Source organism: Chamaea fasciata, unplaced genomic scaffold (genome assembly GCF_029207755.1).
Source record: "Chamaea fasciata isolate MVZ Bird 193981 ecotype frontalis unplaced genomic scaffold, bChaFas1.0.hap1 SCAF_27, whole genome shotgun sequence".
NCBI lineage: Eukaryota > Metazoa > Chordata > Aves > Passeriformes > Sylviidae > Chamaea > Chamaea fasciata.
The window spans coordinates 4,227,142-4,240,617 of record NW_027094112.1 but is presented as its reverse complement, the minus strand read 5'-3'; the positions used below and the strand labels follow the sequence as shown (position 1 = coordinate 4,240,617).

Genomic DNA, 13,476 nt, shown 5'->3' with positions numbered 1-13,476 from the left:
CGCCGCCATCGCTGCGCCCGCGGCTGCGCGCCCGCGCTCTCGCGAGACTCCGCCGCGCCCGCGCGCGCAGGGGTGGGCGTGGCTCGGGCGACAGCACGCCCCGCCCCCTCAGCCGCCTGGACGCGCGGCGGCGGCCGCGGTGCAGCTCTAACGGAGGCTTAACCGCCCGTTACCCGGCGGTGCGCCGGGGCGGGCTCGACAGCGACCCGCCGGCGGCTTTAGAGCGCAGCGCGGCGGAGCGGGAGAGCGGCTGGAGGCCGGGCCGGCGGGGCGGCGGCGCCGCCGCCGTGGAGCTTTGTTGCGGGCCGGGCGCTAGGGGGCGCTGTCCCCGCCCCGCGCCCCAATAAAGTTCGCAGAGAAGCCGCCGAGCGCGCGATTTCGCTGCTCTCGCGAGAGGACGAGCGCGCGCCCCCGCCCATCTCCGAGAGGACTCGCGGACGAGGAGGACTCGCGCGGAGCGAGGGAGGGGTGGCGGCGGCGCTATCGCGAGAGTTGCGGGCGGGTCTCGCGAGAGTTGGCGGTGCCCCCGGACGGCGCCGCTCCGGTTCGGGCAGAGCGCGGGGGCCGGGCCGGGGGCGGCGGCGGCTCCGGGGCCCTTCAGGCCGGGGATCCGCGCCCAGGCCCCGCCACCGCCGCTGAGGCCGCGGGCAGCGCTCCGGGCCCGGGCCCCGCCTTCCCGGGGCGCCCCCGCGGCCGCGCTGCCCGCCGGGCCTGGGCCCCTCGGATGAGGCGGTGAGGCCGCGGCGCTTCCCCCTCCCCTCCCGGGTCCTTCCCCCCTCCCCTCCCCGTCCCTCCCGCCTCCGTCGGGGCCTCGGGCCCCGCTCCCCATGTAGGAGGGAGGACCGGGGCCGGGGTGGATGGTGCGAGGGGCGGGCGCCGAGGGAGTTTGAAGTTCGGGGCTTTCGCCGAGTCCCCCCCTCGCCGTTCCCGAGCGCAGCGGGGGAGGAATGCCAAATCCGGAGAGACATGGGGGCAAGAAGGACGGCGGCGGGGGGTCCTCGCAGCCGGGCAGCGGGAGCTCCAACAGCAAGGAGAGGCACCGGGCGGGCTCCAGGCACAAGAGGCACAAGTCCAGGCACTCCAAGGAGTCCCCGCTGGCGGCCCAGGAAGCGGCGGCGCCCCTGGGAGCGGTGATCAAGCCGCTGGTGGAGTACGATGACATCAGCTCGGACTCGGACACCTTCTCGGACGATGTGGCCCTCAAGCTGGACAGGAGGGACAACGACGAGAGGAGGGCGGAGAGGAGCGAGAGGGCCCAGAAGCACCGGCACCACCAGCACAAACGGCTCCGGGAGCTGCTCAAGAGCAAACAGGCGGAGAAAGACAGGAAGTTGGAAAAGAGCCTGGATGCTTCCAGCAGGTCCGCCAAGGAGAGGATATCGGGATCCTCCAAGAGGCTCCTGGAGGGCGAGGAGCACCCCAAGGCTCTCTCCTCCAAGAGCAGCAACAAGGAATCGCGCTCGGCCAAGGCGCACAAGGAGAAATCCAGGAAGGAGCGGGAGCTCAAGTCCAGCCACAAAGAGCGCAGCAAAAGCCATCGGAAAAGGGATGCTCCCAAAAGTTACAAAACCATCGACAGCCCCAAGAGGAAATCCAGGAGCCCTCACAGAAAATGGTCGGACAGCCCGAAACTGGACGACAGCCCCTCGGGAGCCTCCTACGTGCAGGAGTACGACCTCAGCCCGCCCCGCTCGCACACCTCCAGCACCTACGATCCCTACAGGAAAAGCCCCGGCGGCTCCTCACGCCGGCAGTCCCTCAGCCCGCCCTACAAGGAGCCCGTGGGTTACCAGTCCAACGCCCGTTCGCCCAGCCCGTACAGCCGGCGGCAGCGATCCGTGAGCCCCTACGGACGGAGGAGATCGTCCAGCTACGAGCGGGGCAGCGGCTCCTACAGCGGGAGGTCCCCGAGCCCCTACAGCCGCCGCCGCTCCAGCAGCCCCTTCGCCTCCAAGCGCTCCGTGAGCCGGAGCCCCATCGCCAGGTGCGTGTGCCCCGCCCCGGGAGCTGGGATGGGCTCGGCATGGAGCTGGGAATGCCGGGGGAGTCCGGGAAGGCAGTTCCTGGGAAGGTGTAGCAAAGTTGTTGAGGAATTCGGAGTGATAGGATAACGGGGGTGGGTTTTGATGGGGTATTAGGAGAAAAATTTTCCCAGTGAGGAGCTGGCACAGTTTGCCCAGGGAAGTTGTGGATGTCCCAGCCCTGGAATTGTCCAAGGCTGGACAGGGCTTGGAGCAACCTGGGATGGTAGAAAGTATTCCTACCCATGGGATGGTCTTGAGGGCCCTTTCCAGCCCAACCCATGCCGTGATTCCGTGGTTCCTTCCCTCCCCACTGGCTCCCGGTTTGCCCGCGGAGTGACGCGTGTGGAGTTGCTTGGGCCGGGGCCTTGACGATTCCCTTGGAAATGGAGTTGACACTTTGGGAAACGCCTCGGTGCGTGGCGGGAGGCAGCGTCCATGTTGGCTCCGGGCAGGGAGGGAGGCCGGGAGAGCTCCTGGGATTAAGTTTCATCCACCTCTGGAGTGGCCCCTGCGTGGGGAGGCTCCCGGAGCGGGATCTAAGGCGCTTTACCTGGCGGGAAGTTCAGCCACGGGGAATGTTTTCATCTATTTCTGGAAGCCTTTATCTGTTCACTGCGTGTGGGGACTTGATCCCGCTTTTCAGGAGGGCTCCTTTGGGGTGGATTTTGCTCTTTCTGAACTGACTTGTCTTTTCTTTCCCCTTGGATTAGAGACAGCCACGTGCAAACTCCATCTCTCAGCCTAAACTTCCTTTTCTCAGCACTAGAGTGTCTTCCCTTCCCTTCTGAAATTTGGGCAGCCTGGAAGGGCGAGGAGCAACCAGCTGAATTTTGACTTAACCTCTAATTTTCTCTCTTTTTTCCCCCTTTTACTCAGTAACTTTGCCACAGGAGGAAACAATCATTTCAAGGTAGCTCTGTGTGTTTTATTTCAGGTGTTCATTAATCATCCTGTGACATAACCCGACGCTGATCTTTTCTTTCTCTAGCCCTGGCTTACGTTCAGTGAGTTTGGAGTTGTCTCCATGGATGCTGTGGAGCTTTGCTTGGAGCTCCATGGCAATTCAGATGTGACCTGGAATGTAATGGCCATAGGAATGCTCAGCTCCGTGGTTGCTGTGCTGCATCCTCCAGCTCAGCAGTTCCCAAAGCACACGGGGCCTTTTGGAATTTGGTCTTTGTTACTAAAACTCTGAACTTCAGGAATGCTGTCTTCCATGGAGAGCTTGCCTTTGTCCTTGCTGGCAGTTCTGTGTTGGCTTCGGCCTCCCCTGGAAGCTCTGACGTAAAATTTCAGTATTCCACTGCGATTTTAACAGTGAAAATTTCCTGCAGGCTGCTCCTCCTCTGGCCTGTTTTCTCTGTGTGCACCTGGGAGGCTCTCAGGCATAGGCCTGGATGGTTTTTTCCTCCTTCCCTTCACTCCTTTTTGCCTGGTGGTGCTGCTCTCACACGTTATTTACTGATCCTTTGGAGGAGTTAAGGGTGCAATGGTAGGAGGTGTCAGTTCACTGATACCACTCTGAATTTTGGCACTGGGTAAGTGTCCAGTCCTGAGCAGGGAGAGGCCATTGGGGGCTGCTGTGTTACCCTAAAAGTTTTCCTCCAGGTTACTCTACTTCCCGGGAGAATCTCTCTGTGTGAGTGACTGGCTGCTCCTGAGTGGAGAAATCCAGCAGTTACATTTCCCTGATTTGTGGCAGCGACTTCAGAGCACTTTGTGCTGCTTCCCTAAACTTTCAGAACTACTTTTTCAGGACATCTTTGACTCTTGACTAAATGCTGGACCCCAAACCAGACAGGTTCCAAAGGTTACTCACTGTTTACACTCAGCTTGTACCAAACTCTCTGAACCTCTGGCTTGATAACTTACTCCTCTCTCTTTCCTGGGCAGATAACTCACTGACTGTGTGAGATATTCCAGCCCCTCTGGAAAACACCTGCCTGCAGTGGTTGTAGTGAAGGGACGGAGGGAATTTCACGTGTTTTCCATGTGTCAGGTGAAGTCTGAGCTGTAATTCATGTGTTTAGTTTCGCTTTGTGGAGCTGCCAGGCTGGGAGCTTAGACTGGAGGAGGGGGAACTCTGGGTCAGGTGTGTCCGGGAGACAGAGCAGGGCTCACCTGGGGGGGCTCAGGGCTCACCTGGAGGGGCTCAGGGCTCACCTGGGGGACTCAGGGCTCACCTGGAGGGACTCAGGGCACGCCGGAGGGAGTGGGTGGGCTGAGCCCTCCTCACCTTGACATGCTGCAGGTGAGCGTGAGAGGAGGCAGCTGACTTTGGGCAGTGGCTGATCCCTTCTGTGCTTCCTGTGGAGGGGCAGGAACATTTTTGGGAGAGAAAACCTCTTTAAGTGGCACACTCAGGCAGGGAACACCTGACCATGTCTTGTGTTCCTCAGGCTTTTCTGGGACACTGTCATTTCCACTGACTGACAATATGGGAGGAATTTTTATTTTTATTTTTTTTAGTGCATTCTGTGTTTTCTTTCATCTCCATGTCCAAAACACATCCTTAGGGAGCTGCACCCGTGTGCTGATTGGAGAAGATGCAGAGTGTTTGCATTTCCAGTGGCTGTGGAAAACAACCCACTTCCCATCGAGGAGGGGAGGAGGAGGATTTGGTCAGTAGGGAAAATAACAGATGTGCTTTGCCATTCTGTGTAGCAACTGTTGTCACTGCAGCTAAAACAAGGAGATGAATTCCAGAGTCCCTCAGCTTGCTGGAGGTGGGAGTGTGCATATGCTGGGTCCTTGCTCTGGTGGAAGGTTGCTGGGCATTCAAAAATAAGAATTGAAGCTTGTTTCCTGAGAAATTGCGGCAGCCAGGCTTCCCAGATGCTATTTTCCTGCTTTATCCTTAACTCTGCGTTGTTTAGAGCAGGTGAAATACTGAAATATCTGTAGGTGAGTCCGGCTGGATGATGTGGGGCTTTGCAGGTCACCTCTGCTGTCACCTGTTAACCCATGGTCATCTCAGCATGGAAGGTTCTAGCATTCCCTTCTCCAAAGACCATCCCAATCTTCTGATTGTGCGACTTAAATAAATCTCATGGTGCTTTTTAATTAGGATTTTTAGATGAAGCCAAGGTTTCTTTGTTGATTTCCAGCTGTCGTGGTTGGTATCCTTTATTTCTGTTTTCCAGTTCTAGGGGGGACAGCAGGGTGGGTTTTAATCCCAGAATTTTTTTTTTATCCAGAAAGAGGAAGGAACGTGAGGCTGAATTGCCCCTCATCCATCCTGGATAACCTTGAGAAAGCAAGTGAGGTGTGGAATGTTACAGCAAGGCTTAAAAAATTAAGGCTGAAAGGGGTAAAAGTGCTATGAAGTGCCTGCAGGTAAAACCACAAAAAAAAAAAAAAAATCATTCCAGAGGATTGAAATGGTTTTCTTCCCAAAGCAAAACCTGCCTGTGCACCTTCTGTACTTTATTACCAGTTTTTCTGAGATGTGCAGTGATAAAAGGCCCCTCAGCACGTGCTGTGCTGGTGTTTTTTGGGGCTGTGGATGCTCTGAGGGATGGGAGGTGAGGTTTGCTCTGGGAGAGCAGAAAGATTTCTGGATGTGGGGCCTTTTTCAGGTCTCAAAAAGCAGCTGTGAACAACCAGCCTGGATGGAAATTGGGCTTGGAAAGAGCAGTTGGTTGTGTGGTGACTGCAGGGGGTTGTTGGTAGTGAAGGGAAAGAGGGTGAGTGGAGGGGAATGGGTGGATTTATTCCTGGTGGAACAAAGGGCTGTGGATATTTGCTGCTGGAAGGTCAGGGAGTCATTCCAGCCCTGGGAAGTGCTGGTTCTGTGCTGCAGCAACTCCCTGTAAGAGGGTCTGACCATTCCACCACTGCCCCACCCTCACCTGTCCTGGTCCAGGCAGGTGTCCCTGGTGGCTGTTTCTAAATTAGCACCAATAAATAAAGTCAAATTGGACTTTTGGAGAAGTTTACTTCGGATCTGCTGAGCGATCTGGTTTGATGGCTCTGCATCCAGCTGGATTCAGTTCCAGTGAGGGTGGGGAGGCCCTGGCACAGGGTGCCCAGAGGAGCTGGGGCTGTTCCTGGATCCCTGGAAGTGTCTAGGGCCAGGCTGGAGCAACCTGGGATTGTGGGAGGTGTCCCTGTCATAGCAGGGGGGTGGGACTGGTTGAGCTTTGCGTTCTCTTCCAACCCAAACCATTCCAGGATTCCATGAACTGGACTAACTCCTGGGGGTTAGTCATGGGATGGGGCAGGATGGAAGACAGGGAGCAGGAAAAGGGGCACTGCAGCACCTTGAACAATCCATCCTGCGTGAATTGCAACAGGGAATCGTTAACCCCAAAACTGTTTGTGGTTGCAGTAAGCGACATCCCCCAGGATTCATTAGGATTGTTCTCCATAGCCTGCAGATGTCTTGGAGCTGCTGAAAAGGTGACTGCTCTCCCAGCTCGTGGTGACAGGCAAACTGCAGCCCAGAGTGCCAGTTCACTGAGCAGAAACCTTGGGAAAAGAGGTGATCCTGAGGCAGAGTCCCGTGCCAGAGCAGTGTGGTGAGGAGGGGAACAGCTGTGGGACTGCAGATCCTGCTTTTTTCTCCTTCTGGTTGTAGATTTATTTCGCAGGTCTAAAGGCAAGGACTTACCTGCAGCCCAGGTGTTCTTTGAGCACTGTCAGGATAAGGCTTGGGGTTGTACTTCCAAGTGGAAGGGAGGAATGCTGAGGGAACTCCACAGGCTGTGGGGAGACCCTTCCCTCCTGCAAGGTGCTGCTGGTGTTGAGGCAGGAACTTCCTGTTGTCTCACTTCTCCAGTTTATTTTCCAAATGTTTTTTATCTGGGGATAATATTAATTGGTGGGGTTAATTATGTTCTGAGTGTGGTTACAAGGGAGCCAGTGTCACCTGTGTTTGAACTGCTGCTGTTATATGTGTTTTATGACAACTGTGGGACTGTTTCGACGGAATTCCGTGTTTTCCAGATTTGATGTGTCCTGAGTAGTAAATTGTGGAGTGGAGTGTTTGTTACAGTATTTGTAGGGTCTGAACTCAGAGTTTTTGATTGTCCTGTTGGCATCAGAGCCCACCACGCCGTTAAAGCCTCCTGCCTCACCCTGCTGAATCCTCCTTCCTCCTGGAGTGGAGGAAATAGTTCTGGCTTATCAGGAATTTGATGTGGGCACTGGAATTTGATATTTCCACTTCCATTTTAGTGTTTATCTGGTTTCCCCTCTCTCCTGAGCAGGTTTGTGTGGGGGGAACCCTGATGGTGTGAGGTGTTTCCTGCCTTGCTTCTCTCCCAGCACAGATTTTCCACGGTTATTTCTGCACACACACCTGATATAGAGCCCATTCTTTGTGCAGGGAAAACCAAGACAAATAGAGTTAAAATTCCTGGGTTTTATTTTTCCTTCTTCCAAATCACACTATGCAAATTTGGAACCAGGGGGGCAAAATGTGCTTGAAGTGCCCGATTTCCTGAGGCAGCATTCCCATGAGGGCAGTCATGTTTTATCCATGGTTTCCTTTAAAGTTGCACATAGTTCCTGTGAAAGATTCCTAAACTGCCAGCTCATCCTTCTCTCTGAAGTCTCCTGTTGAGTGTGTGAGCTGTGATCTCTTTCCCTTGGGGCTTGTCCAGCCTTGATCCTTCCCTTCTCTCCTGGTGTGACGGCGGGTCTGGCACGGGAAGGGCGGATGATGATGATGATGATGGTATAAAACTGACTCAGATACTCCTTTCAGTACCTTCAGTCTCCCCTGACAGGTGTTGTGCACCCTCTGAGCTGACCAACACAGGACCCCGCTGTCGGTGAGTAGCTCAGAGGGCGAGAGAAGCTCCGTTTCATTTCTCTCCCCGCCCTTCTCTCCCCAGGAAATCCGTGAAGTCCCGGAGCCGCAGCCCTGGCTACTCCAGGCACTCATCTCACAGCAAGAAGCAGAGGTCTGGCTCCCGCAGTCGCCATTCCAGCATCTCCCCGACCAGGCTCCCGCTGAACTCCAGCCTGGGAGCAGAGCTCAGCAGGAAGAAGAAGGAGCGAGCGGCCGCCGCAGCCGCCGCGGCCAAGGTGGACGGGAAGGAGGCGAAAGGCTCCCCTGTTTTCCTGGCGAGGAAGGAGAACAGCTTGGCTGAACTGAAGGAGGCTGGGACGGAGCCTAAAAAAGTCACCAAAACTGTTAAATCGGAGAAGGCTGTGGACACGGACTCGGTTAATTTGCCGTACGCCAACGCGGAGCCCAAAGCCCCTGCGGAGACAACGAGATCCAAGGCGGAGGAGAACTCGGAGAGGAAACATCCCGTTCCAGTCAGGGATTCCAAACCCACGGGAACAAAAGACTCGAAGCCTGTAGCGGCGGTCGAGGACCTGGCATCTCCAAAGGAGACAGACGCAGCGGAGAAGGAGATCCCACCGCCCCTCCCCGCCATCAAATCCCCTCCTCCCCCTCTGCCCACCACCACCCCTCCGCCCCCCACGCCGCCGCTGCCGCCGCTGCCCCCGGCGCCCGCTGTCCCGCCGCTGCCTCCGCCCCCGGCGACTCCTGCCCAGGCCCCTCCTCCTCCAGCCCCAACGTCTTTGCCATCTTCCTCCCACCCAAGGACGTCTACTTTATCCTCCTCTCAGGTGAACTCCCAGTCCTCTGTCCAGGTGGCTACAAAAACCCAAGTGTCTGTGACGGCTGCTATCCCACACCTGAAAACTTCCACCTTGCCTCCGCTTCCGCTCCCCCCTATTTTAGTTGGGGAAGATGACTTGGATAGGTAAGGTCACACACCAGAGCATCATCCCCTTTTGCTTTTAAGAGCAAAGCCTTGAATAAAGAGGGTTTTTTTGGGAGGAGGGGGGTTAGTTTTACAGTTAGGAGCTTATCCTGCAGAGTACAACTGTGGTGCTGGTGTAAAGGAGTTATCTCAGGGCAGTTCCAGGCCCTGCCAGGTTTGTGTGGAGAGTTTTATGGTCTCGTGCAGGTTGTTGCCTCTTATCTCTGTGGGAAACAAGAGGTTTGGCTGCTGCTTTGGTAAAGGTTTCACATCGCTCCTCGCTCATGTTTATTACAGGAATGGAACGTGGATCTGGGGTTTTACCTCTCTTTGTGTTGGAGCTGTTTGCACGCTTACTTTACAATTACTTTTTGTTTGTTTGCTGAATTCTTTAGGAACCTGTACTCAAGGAACAGGAAAAAGCTTAAGAATTCCAATACAAGAGCACAAACCAGAGCTTTTTCTGTTCCAGATTCACCAGCCACACAGGCCATGCCCACGTGTAAAAATCAGCATTGGTTTAACTTGCGTGTTGTTTTAATTCTTCAGTAATTGATGCAATCCTTTATTGCTTGAGAAGCAGGTGTAGTTTGTTTGAAAAAGTTTAAAAATGCCTGAAATTCCACCTGCTTCAACTTTATTTCCTGGTCATTTCTGATCAAAACCTGCAGACTTGGCTCAGTCCTGTAATTGTAGCTCTGGCTGAGCCGGGGGTGGTTGTGGCTTCTGCGATGAACATGTCTGAAAACCCCACTCTGGGGGTTTCTTTTGGTGAGAAGAAAGGAGCAGAATATCCAGAATGGAGTGGAGAAGAGGGGAAAAAAAACACGAAAAAACCTTTTTCTCTCCTTTTCTAGCTTTTAGTATATTGCTGTGCTGTTAATTTAAGGTCATCAGTCATACATTTTCTTTTACTTGACCTGCTTAGCCTGTAGTTCCCTAAAAACTCCTGTATCTTCCCAGCCACCACCAAAGATGTGCTGGGATTGGGCAGTAAAGCCCATTTTTAGTGACCAGTGTGGTACCCCACAGTTCTGACTCGATATAATCACCCTGTGGAGAAGTCTTACATATTATTGATTGTTACATATTCAGTAATTGAATTAATTCTCGTGGATGATTCTGGTGTTGATGGCCATCAGGGAAACGTTCTCACTGCCTCCAACCTAAAAGTGAATTTTTTGGTGTGTGTTTGTTGCCCTCCCTGAGCTGTGCGATGTTGTTCAGCAAATATTCCTGGTTTGAAATGTCTCTGTGGCTGAGCAGGAGCTTTGAGCTGCCTGCTGATTCTCCCAACCCAAATACCAGGCAAAGCAAATCCTGCTGCAGTGTTTCCTCCTTTCCAATCCCAGAAGTTGTCCTGCAAATTTCTATTTTATTTTTTCAACCACTCACACCTAGAGCTCTTTTTTTTTTTAATCACCCAGGTGTGGCTTAACTCTGTAAAAGTGTTTCATCCCTGACCTCAGGGCTGGGGTGATGCTGCGGCTCAGTAAATGGCTCTGTGTGACTTTTTCCCAATAAAAGGATGGGAAATCCCACTTGTTTTGCTGAGTCTGGTGGCAGTTCCATGTGGCCCTGACTGTGCAGAATCTCACCCTTCACCAGCTGCCTTGGTTTTTATGAGCAAAACTCTTTGAACTGGACTTTTGTCCTTGCTGAGCCTGGAGAATGTTCCAGCCCCAAGCCTGTGGCAGATACAGGGTTGGAAATTGGGCTTTGAAGTGTCCGGAGACAGAACACACCTTGTTCAAGTGGAGACTCTTTAACCTCTCCAGAATTAACCACCTCCTGTAATGCTTTTAGGCCTGGGTGGTTCACTCAGGAGAGGAGGAAAATCCATTTGGTACAAATTTTGTCCTGGTTTGATGCAGAGCTTGTGCAGCTTCCTGGGAACACAGCACTCAGCTGGCTGCTGGCATCCCTGCTGGTTCAGAGGAGAGGAGGAAAGCAGCTGCAAGGAGCCTCCGTTGTGTTCTTGGTGTTCACTCTTGGTCTTTTCTTTGCTTGGGCAGCTCTGAAGGCTCTTGTTTGGTTTCCTCCCCCTGGTGACCAGCCCAGGTGTCCTGGGGGAACTGAGCTTAGAGGAACCAAGTGCTGGTATGCAAATAGAGAAATAGAGCAGATAAAAGGCGAGAAAATGGGAATTTTTGGTAAAAGGGCACTGCAGGTTCACTCTCCAGACACACTTTTGCCCTTCCCACTCTGGTCTTACAAAGAAATTGTTTTTGAGGAGTGTCTGGACAAAGGCTGAGTCTTTCTGTGGTTTAGTGGTGAGTGTGGCAGAGTTCATAGTTGGACTCGATCTTTTCCAGCCTTAACAATTCCCTGTGATTCTCTGCAGATATTTGAACACAATTACTCTGCTCCTAAGGATTTTGCTGTCTATGAGGGGAGAGTTTCAGCCCATCTGCCTCTCCTGTTTCTGGTGGTTTTTGTCTTTCTCCTTCCTCAAGTAGATTTCACAAGAGGTTGTCGTGCAGATTAGGCAGTGTCTAATAAAATAATTAGGAAAACGACCTACTTCCATCAGTTCATTTATTCTGAAGTGTTAGACCTGGTGGTACAAGCACCAAACCTGCTCCTTGCTCTAAAAACAGACCTGGGAAGGCTGTTTGGATCTCATAATTTTTTTTTCTTTTCCTGGTGAAGCAAAGAGATTTGCATGGAGAATTCGTGACTGCTCAAACCTAGGAAGTCTCCTCACTGAATACATGAAAGAGAAAGTAGGTTCTGCTCATGCAGCTCCTGCCAGCCTAAACCAAACTCCTCATGCCCTTGGTGATTGGATTTTAAAAAATCAACTTTTGGTTCCTCGGCAGCATTTGAGAGTTAAAGCCACAATTCAATCCTTGCTAAGAGGTTAAAAGTTTCTTGTGGAGGAAGGTTTAGCTCTGGGTCTGTATTTACAGTGGTCCTGACCAAGTCAAGCACTTAATTTCATGGTGATGAGTGGAGTAAATAGAGGAAGTAAAGGTCAGAAAGTGGGTGCTGGCTGATCCCCTGAGCTGCCTCACAGGAAACTCTGGATTACTGGTCCTGATCTGTGCAAACTGAGCAAGTTCTAGTGCAGACCTGTGTGTTCATTTCCTGACATGCTCCACTCTGACACTCTTCTCTCCTGGTGTATCAGCATTGTGAATTTGAGCTGTCTCATTTTATATTTGGATGTGCTAATCTTGACACTTAAACCTCACGTTGTCAGCCAGAGGGCTGTTGTCCTGCAGTAGCTTTTTTATATTTGTTTAACTGGCTCTGACTTTTGTGTTGTATTAACTTTTCGGAGTTTAGTCCAAAAGAGATTCTTCCTCCAAAACCTGTGAAGAAAGACAGAGAGCAGAGACCACGACACTTACTCACGGACCTCCCGCTCCCCCCAGAGCTCCCTGGGGGGGACCCATCTCCTCCTGACTCCCCAGAACCAAAGGCAGCCACACCACCTCAGCAACCCTTCAAAAAGAGACCAAAGTAAGGCTGACTTTTAATTTTTTTTTTTTTTTTTTTTTTAATCATTGAGTTTCTTAAGTCCCCGGAGTGGTTTGAGAGTTTTTTTTATTGAGGGAAGTGAGATGGGGGAGGAAGCAAGTTCCTATTTCTGTATTATTCAGTATAATGTCTGAGTCCTGTGGGTTGTTTCACATTTGGACCCTCAGCTAAAGGCAGCTTGCCCCATTTATTTGAGAGTTAATGGTAGAAGTAGCTGGAATGTGTCATGTCCAATCTTCAGCCACATCTACCCCAAAAGCTCTTTTCTCTTTGATTTAACCAGAAGAAACCTCTGGATGAGCATCTCTGTATAAAGCTCTTGTTGCTTTCAAAAGTTGATTGTTCCAAATGAGTGATTTGGATTCTTCATACACTTCATGACTGAATTTTGACCATGGAGCTGCACTGGCACAGGGTGTCCAGGGAAGCTGTGGCTGCCCCTGGATCCCTGGAAGTGTCCAAGCCCAGGCTGGAGGGGGTTTGGAGCAGCCTGGGATAGTGAAAGGTGTCCCTGCCCATGGCTGGATCATATTTCATGTCCCTTCCAACCTAAACCATTCTGGGATTCCGTGTTCAAGGCATAGAGACCTTCCCCGATAACAAATTTAAGCAGTTGTTGAGGGAGCAAGATCTCCTGATGTTTTGTGCAGAGCGTTTTAAATAAAAATCCAGCATCCTGCAAAACATCCCAGACGTTCATTTTTGTCCTGCTGTGATGTGATAATATTTCTGTTCAGCAGTGCCTGTAGTGGGAGTAGTTGGGATTATGCAGCAAAAATACATTAAACTGAACATTCCAATTCTTGGAGCGCAAAGCCGACATGCCCGAGCTTTCCTTTTGGGTTTTAGGGATTAACACAGTTGAGCAGGTGGGGTTTTTTTTGGTGGGATGACCCTGAGCTGAAGCCCTGAGGTGTCTCACAGAGCTGTTACCTCCTGCAGAATCTGTTGTCCTCGCTACGGGGAGAGGAGGCAGACAGAGAGCGACTGGGGCAAGCGCTGCGTGGACAAGTTCGACATCATCGGGATAATCGGAGAAGGGACCTACGGGCAGGTGTACAAAGCCAAGGACAAGGACACAGGTGAGGATGGCTCCAGGTAAATCCCACCTCAGGGCTGTTGTGGGTGTGCTCAGCTCCCTGCCAGTGATAAAAACCTGCAGGACCAGGAGTGACGCCAGGCCCTGGGATCAGCACTTGCATCAGGTGTTCTCCAAAAAGGGGCAGAAGAGCAGGAGCTCT

The 13,476-nt window shown here is 52.6% G+C and overlaps 1 protein-coding gene across 3 annotated transcripts in view; it reads left to right on the top strand.

Annotated features, from left to right (window-relative positions):
• The first annotated feature begins 261 nt into the window (after positions 1–261).
• The window catches only part of CDK12 (cyclin dependent kinase 12), a 28,606-nt gene continuing 15,391 nt past the window's right edge, over positions 262–13,476 (top strand). For 2 of the 3 annotated variants that reach the window (XR_010723986.1, XM_066205305.1), the window contains exons 1-4: positions 262–1,984; positions 7,865–8,749; positions 12,041–12,217; positions 13,178–13,317. Coding sequence is in view for 2 of the 3 variants with exons in the window: in XM_066205305.1 (XP_066061402.1) it covers positions 948–1,984; positions 7,865–8,749; positions 12,041–12,217; positions 13,178–13,317 (2,239 nt within the window). In the remaining variant the exon portion in view is untranslated. The remainder of the gene's footprint in view (positions 1,985–7,864; positions 8,750–12,040; positions 12,218–13,177; positions 13,318–13,476) is intronic. The other variant, XM_066205306.1, reaches the window with a different exon arrangement.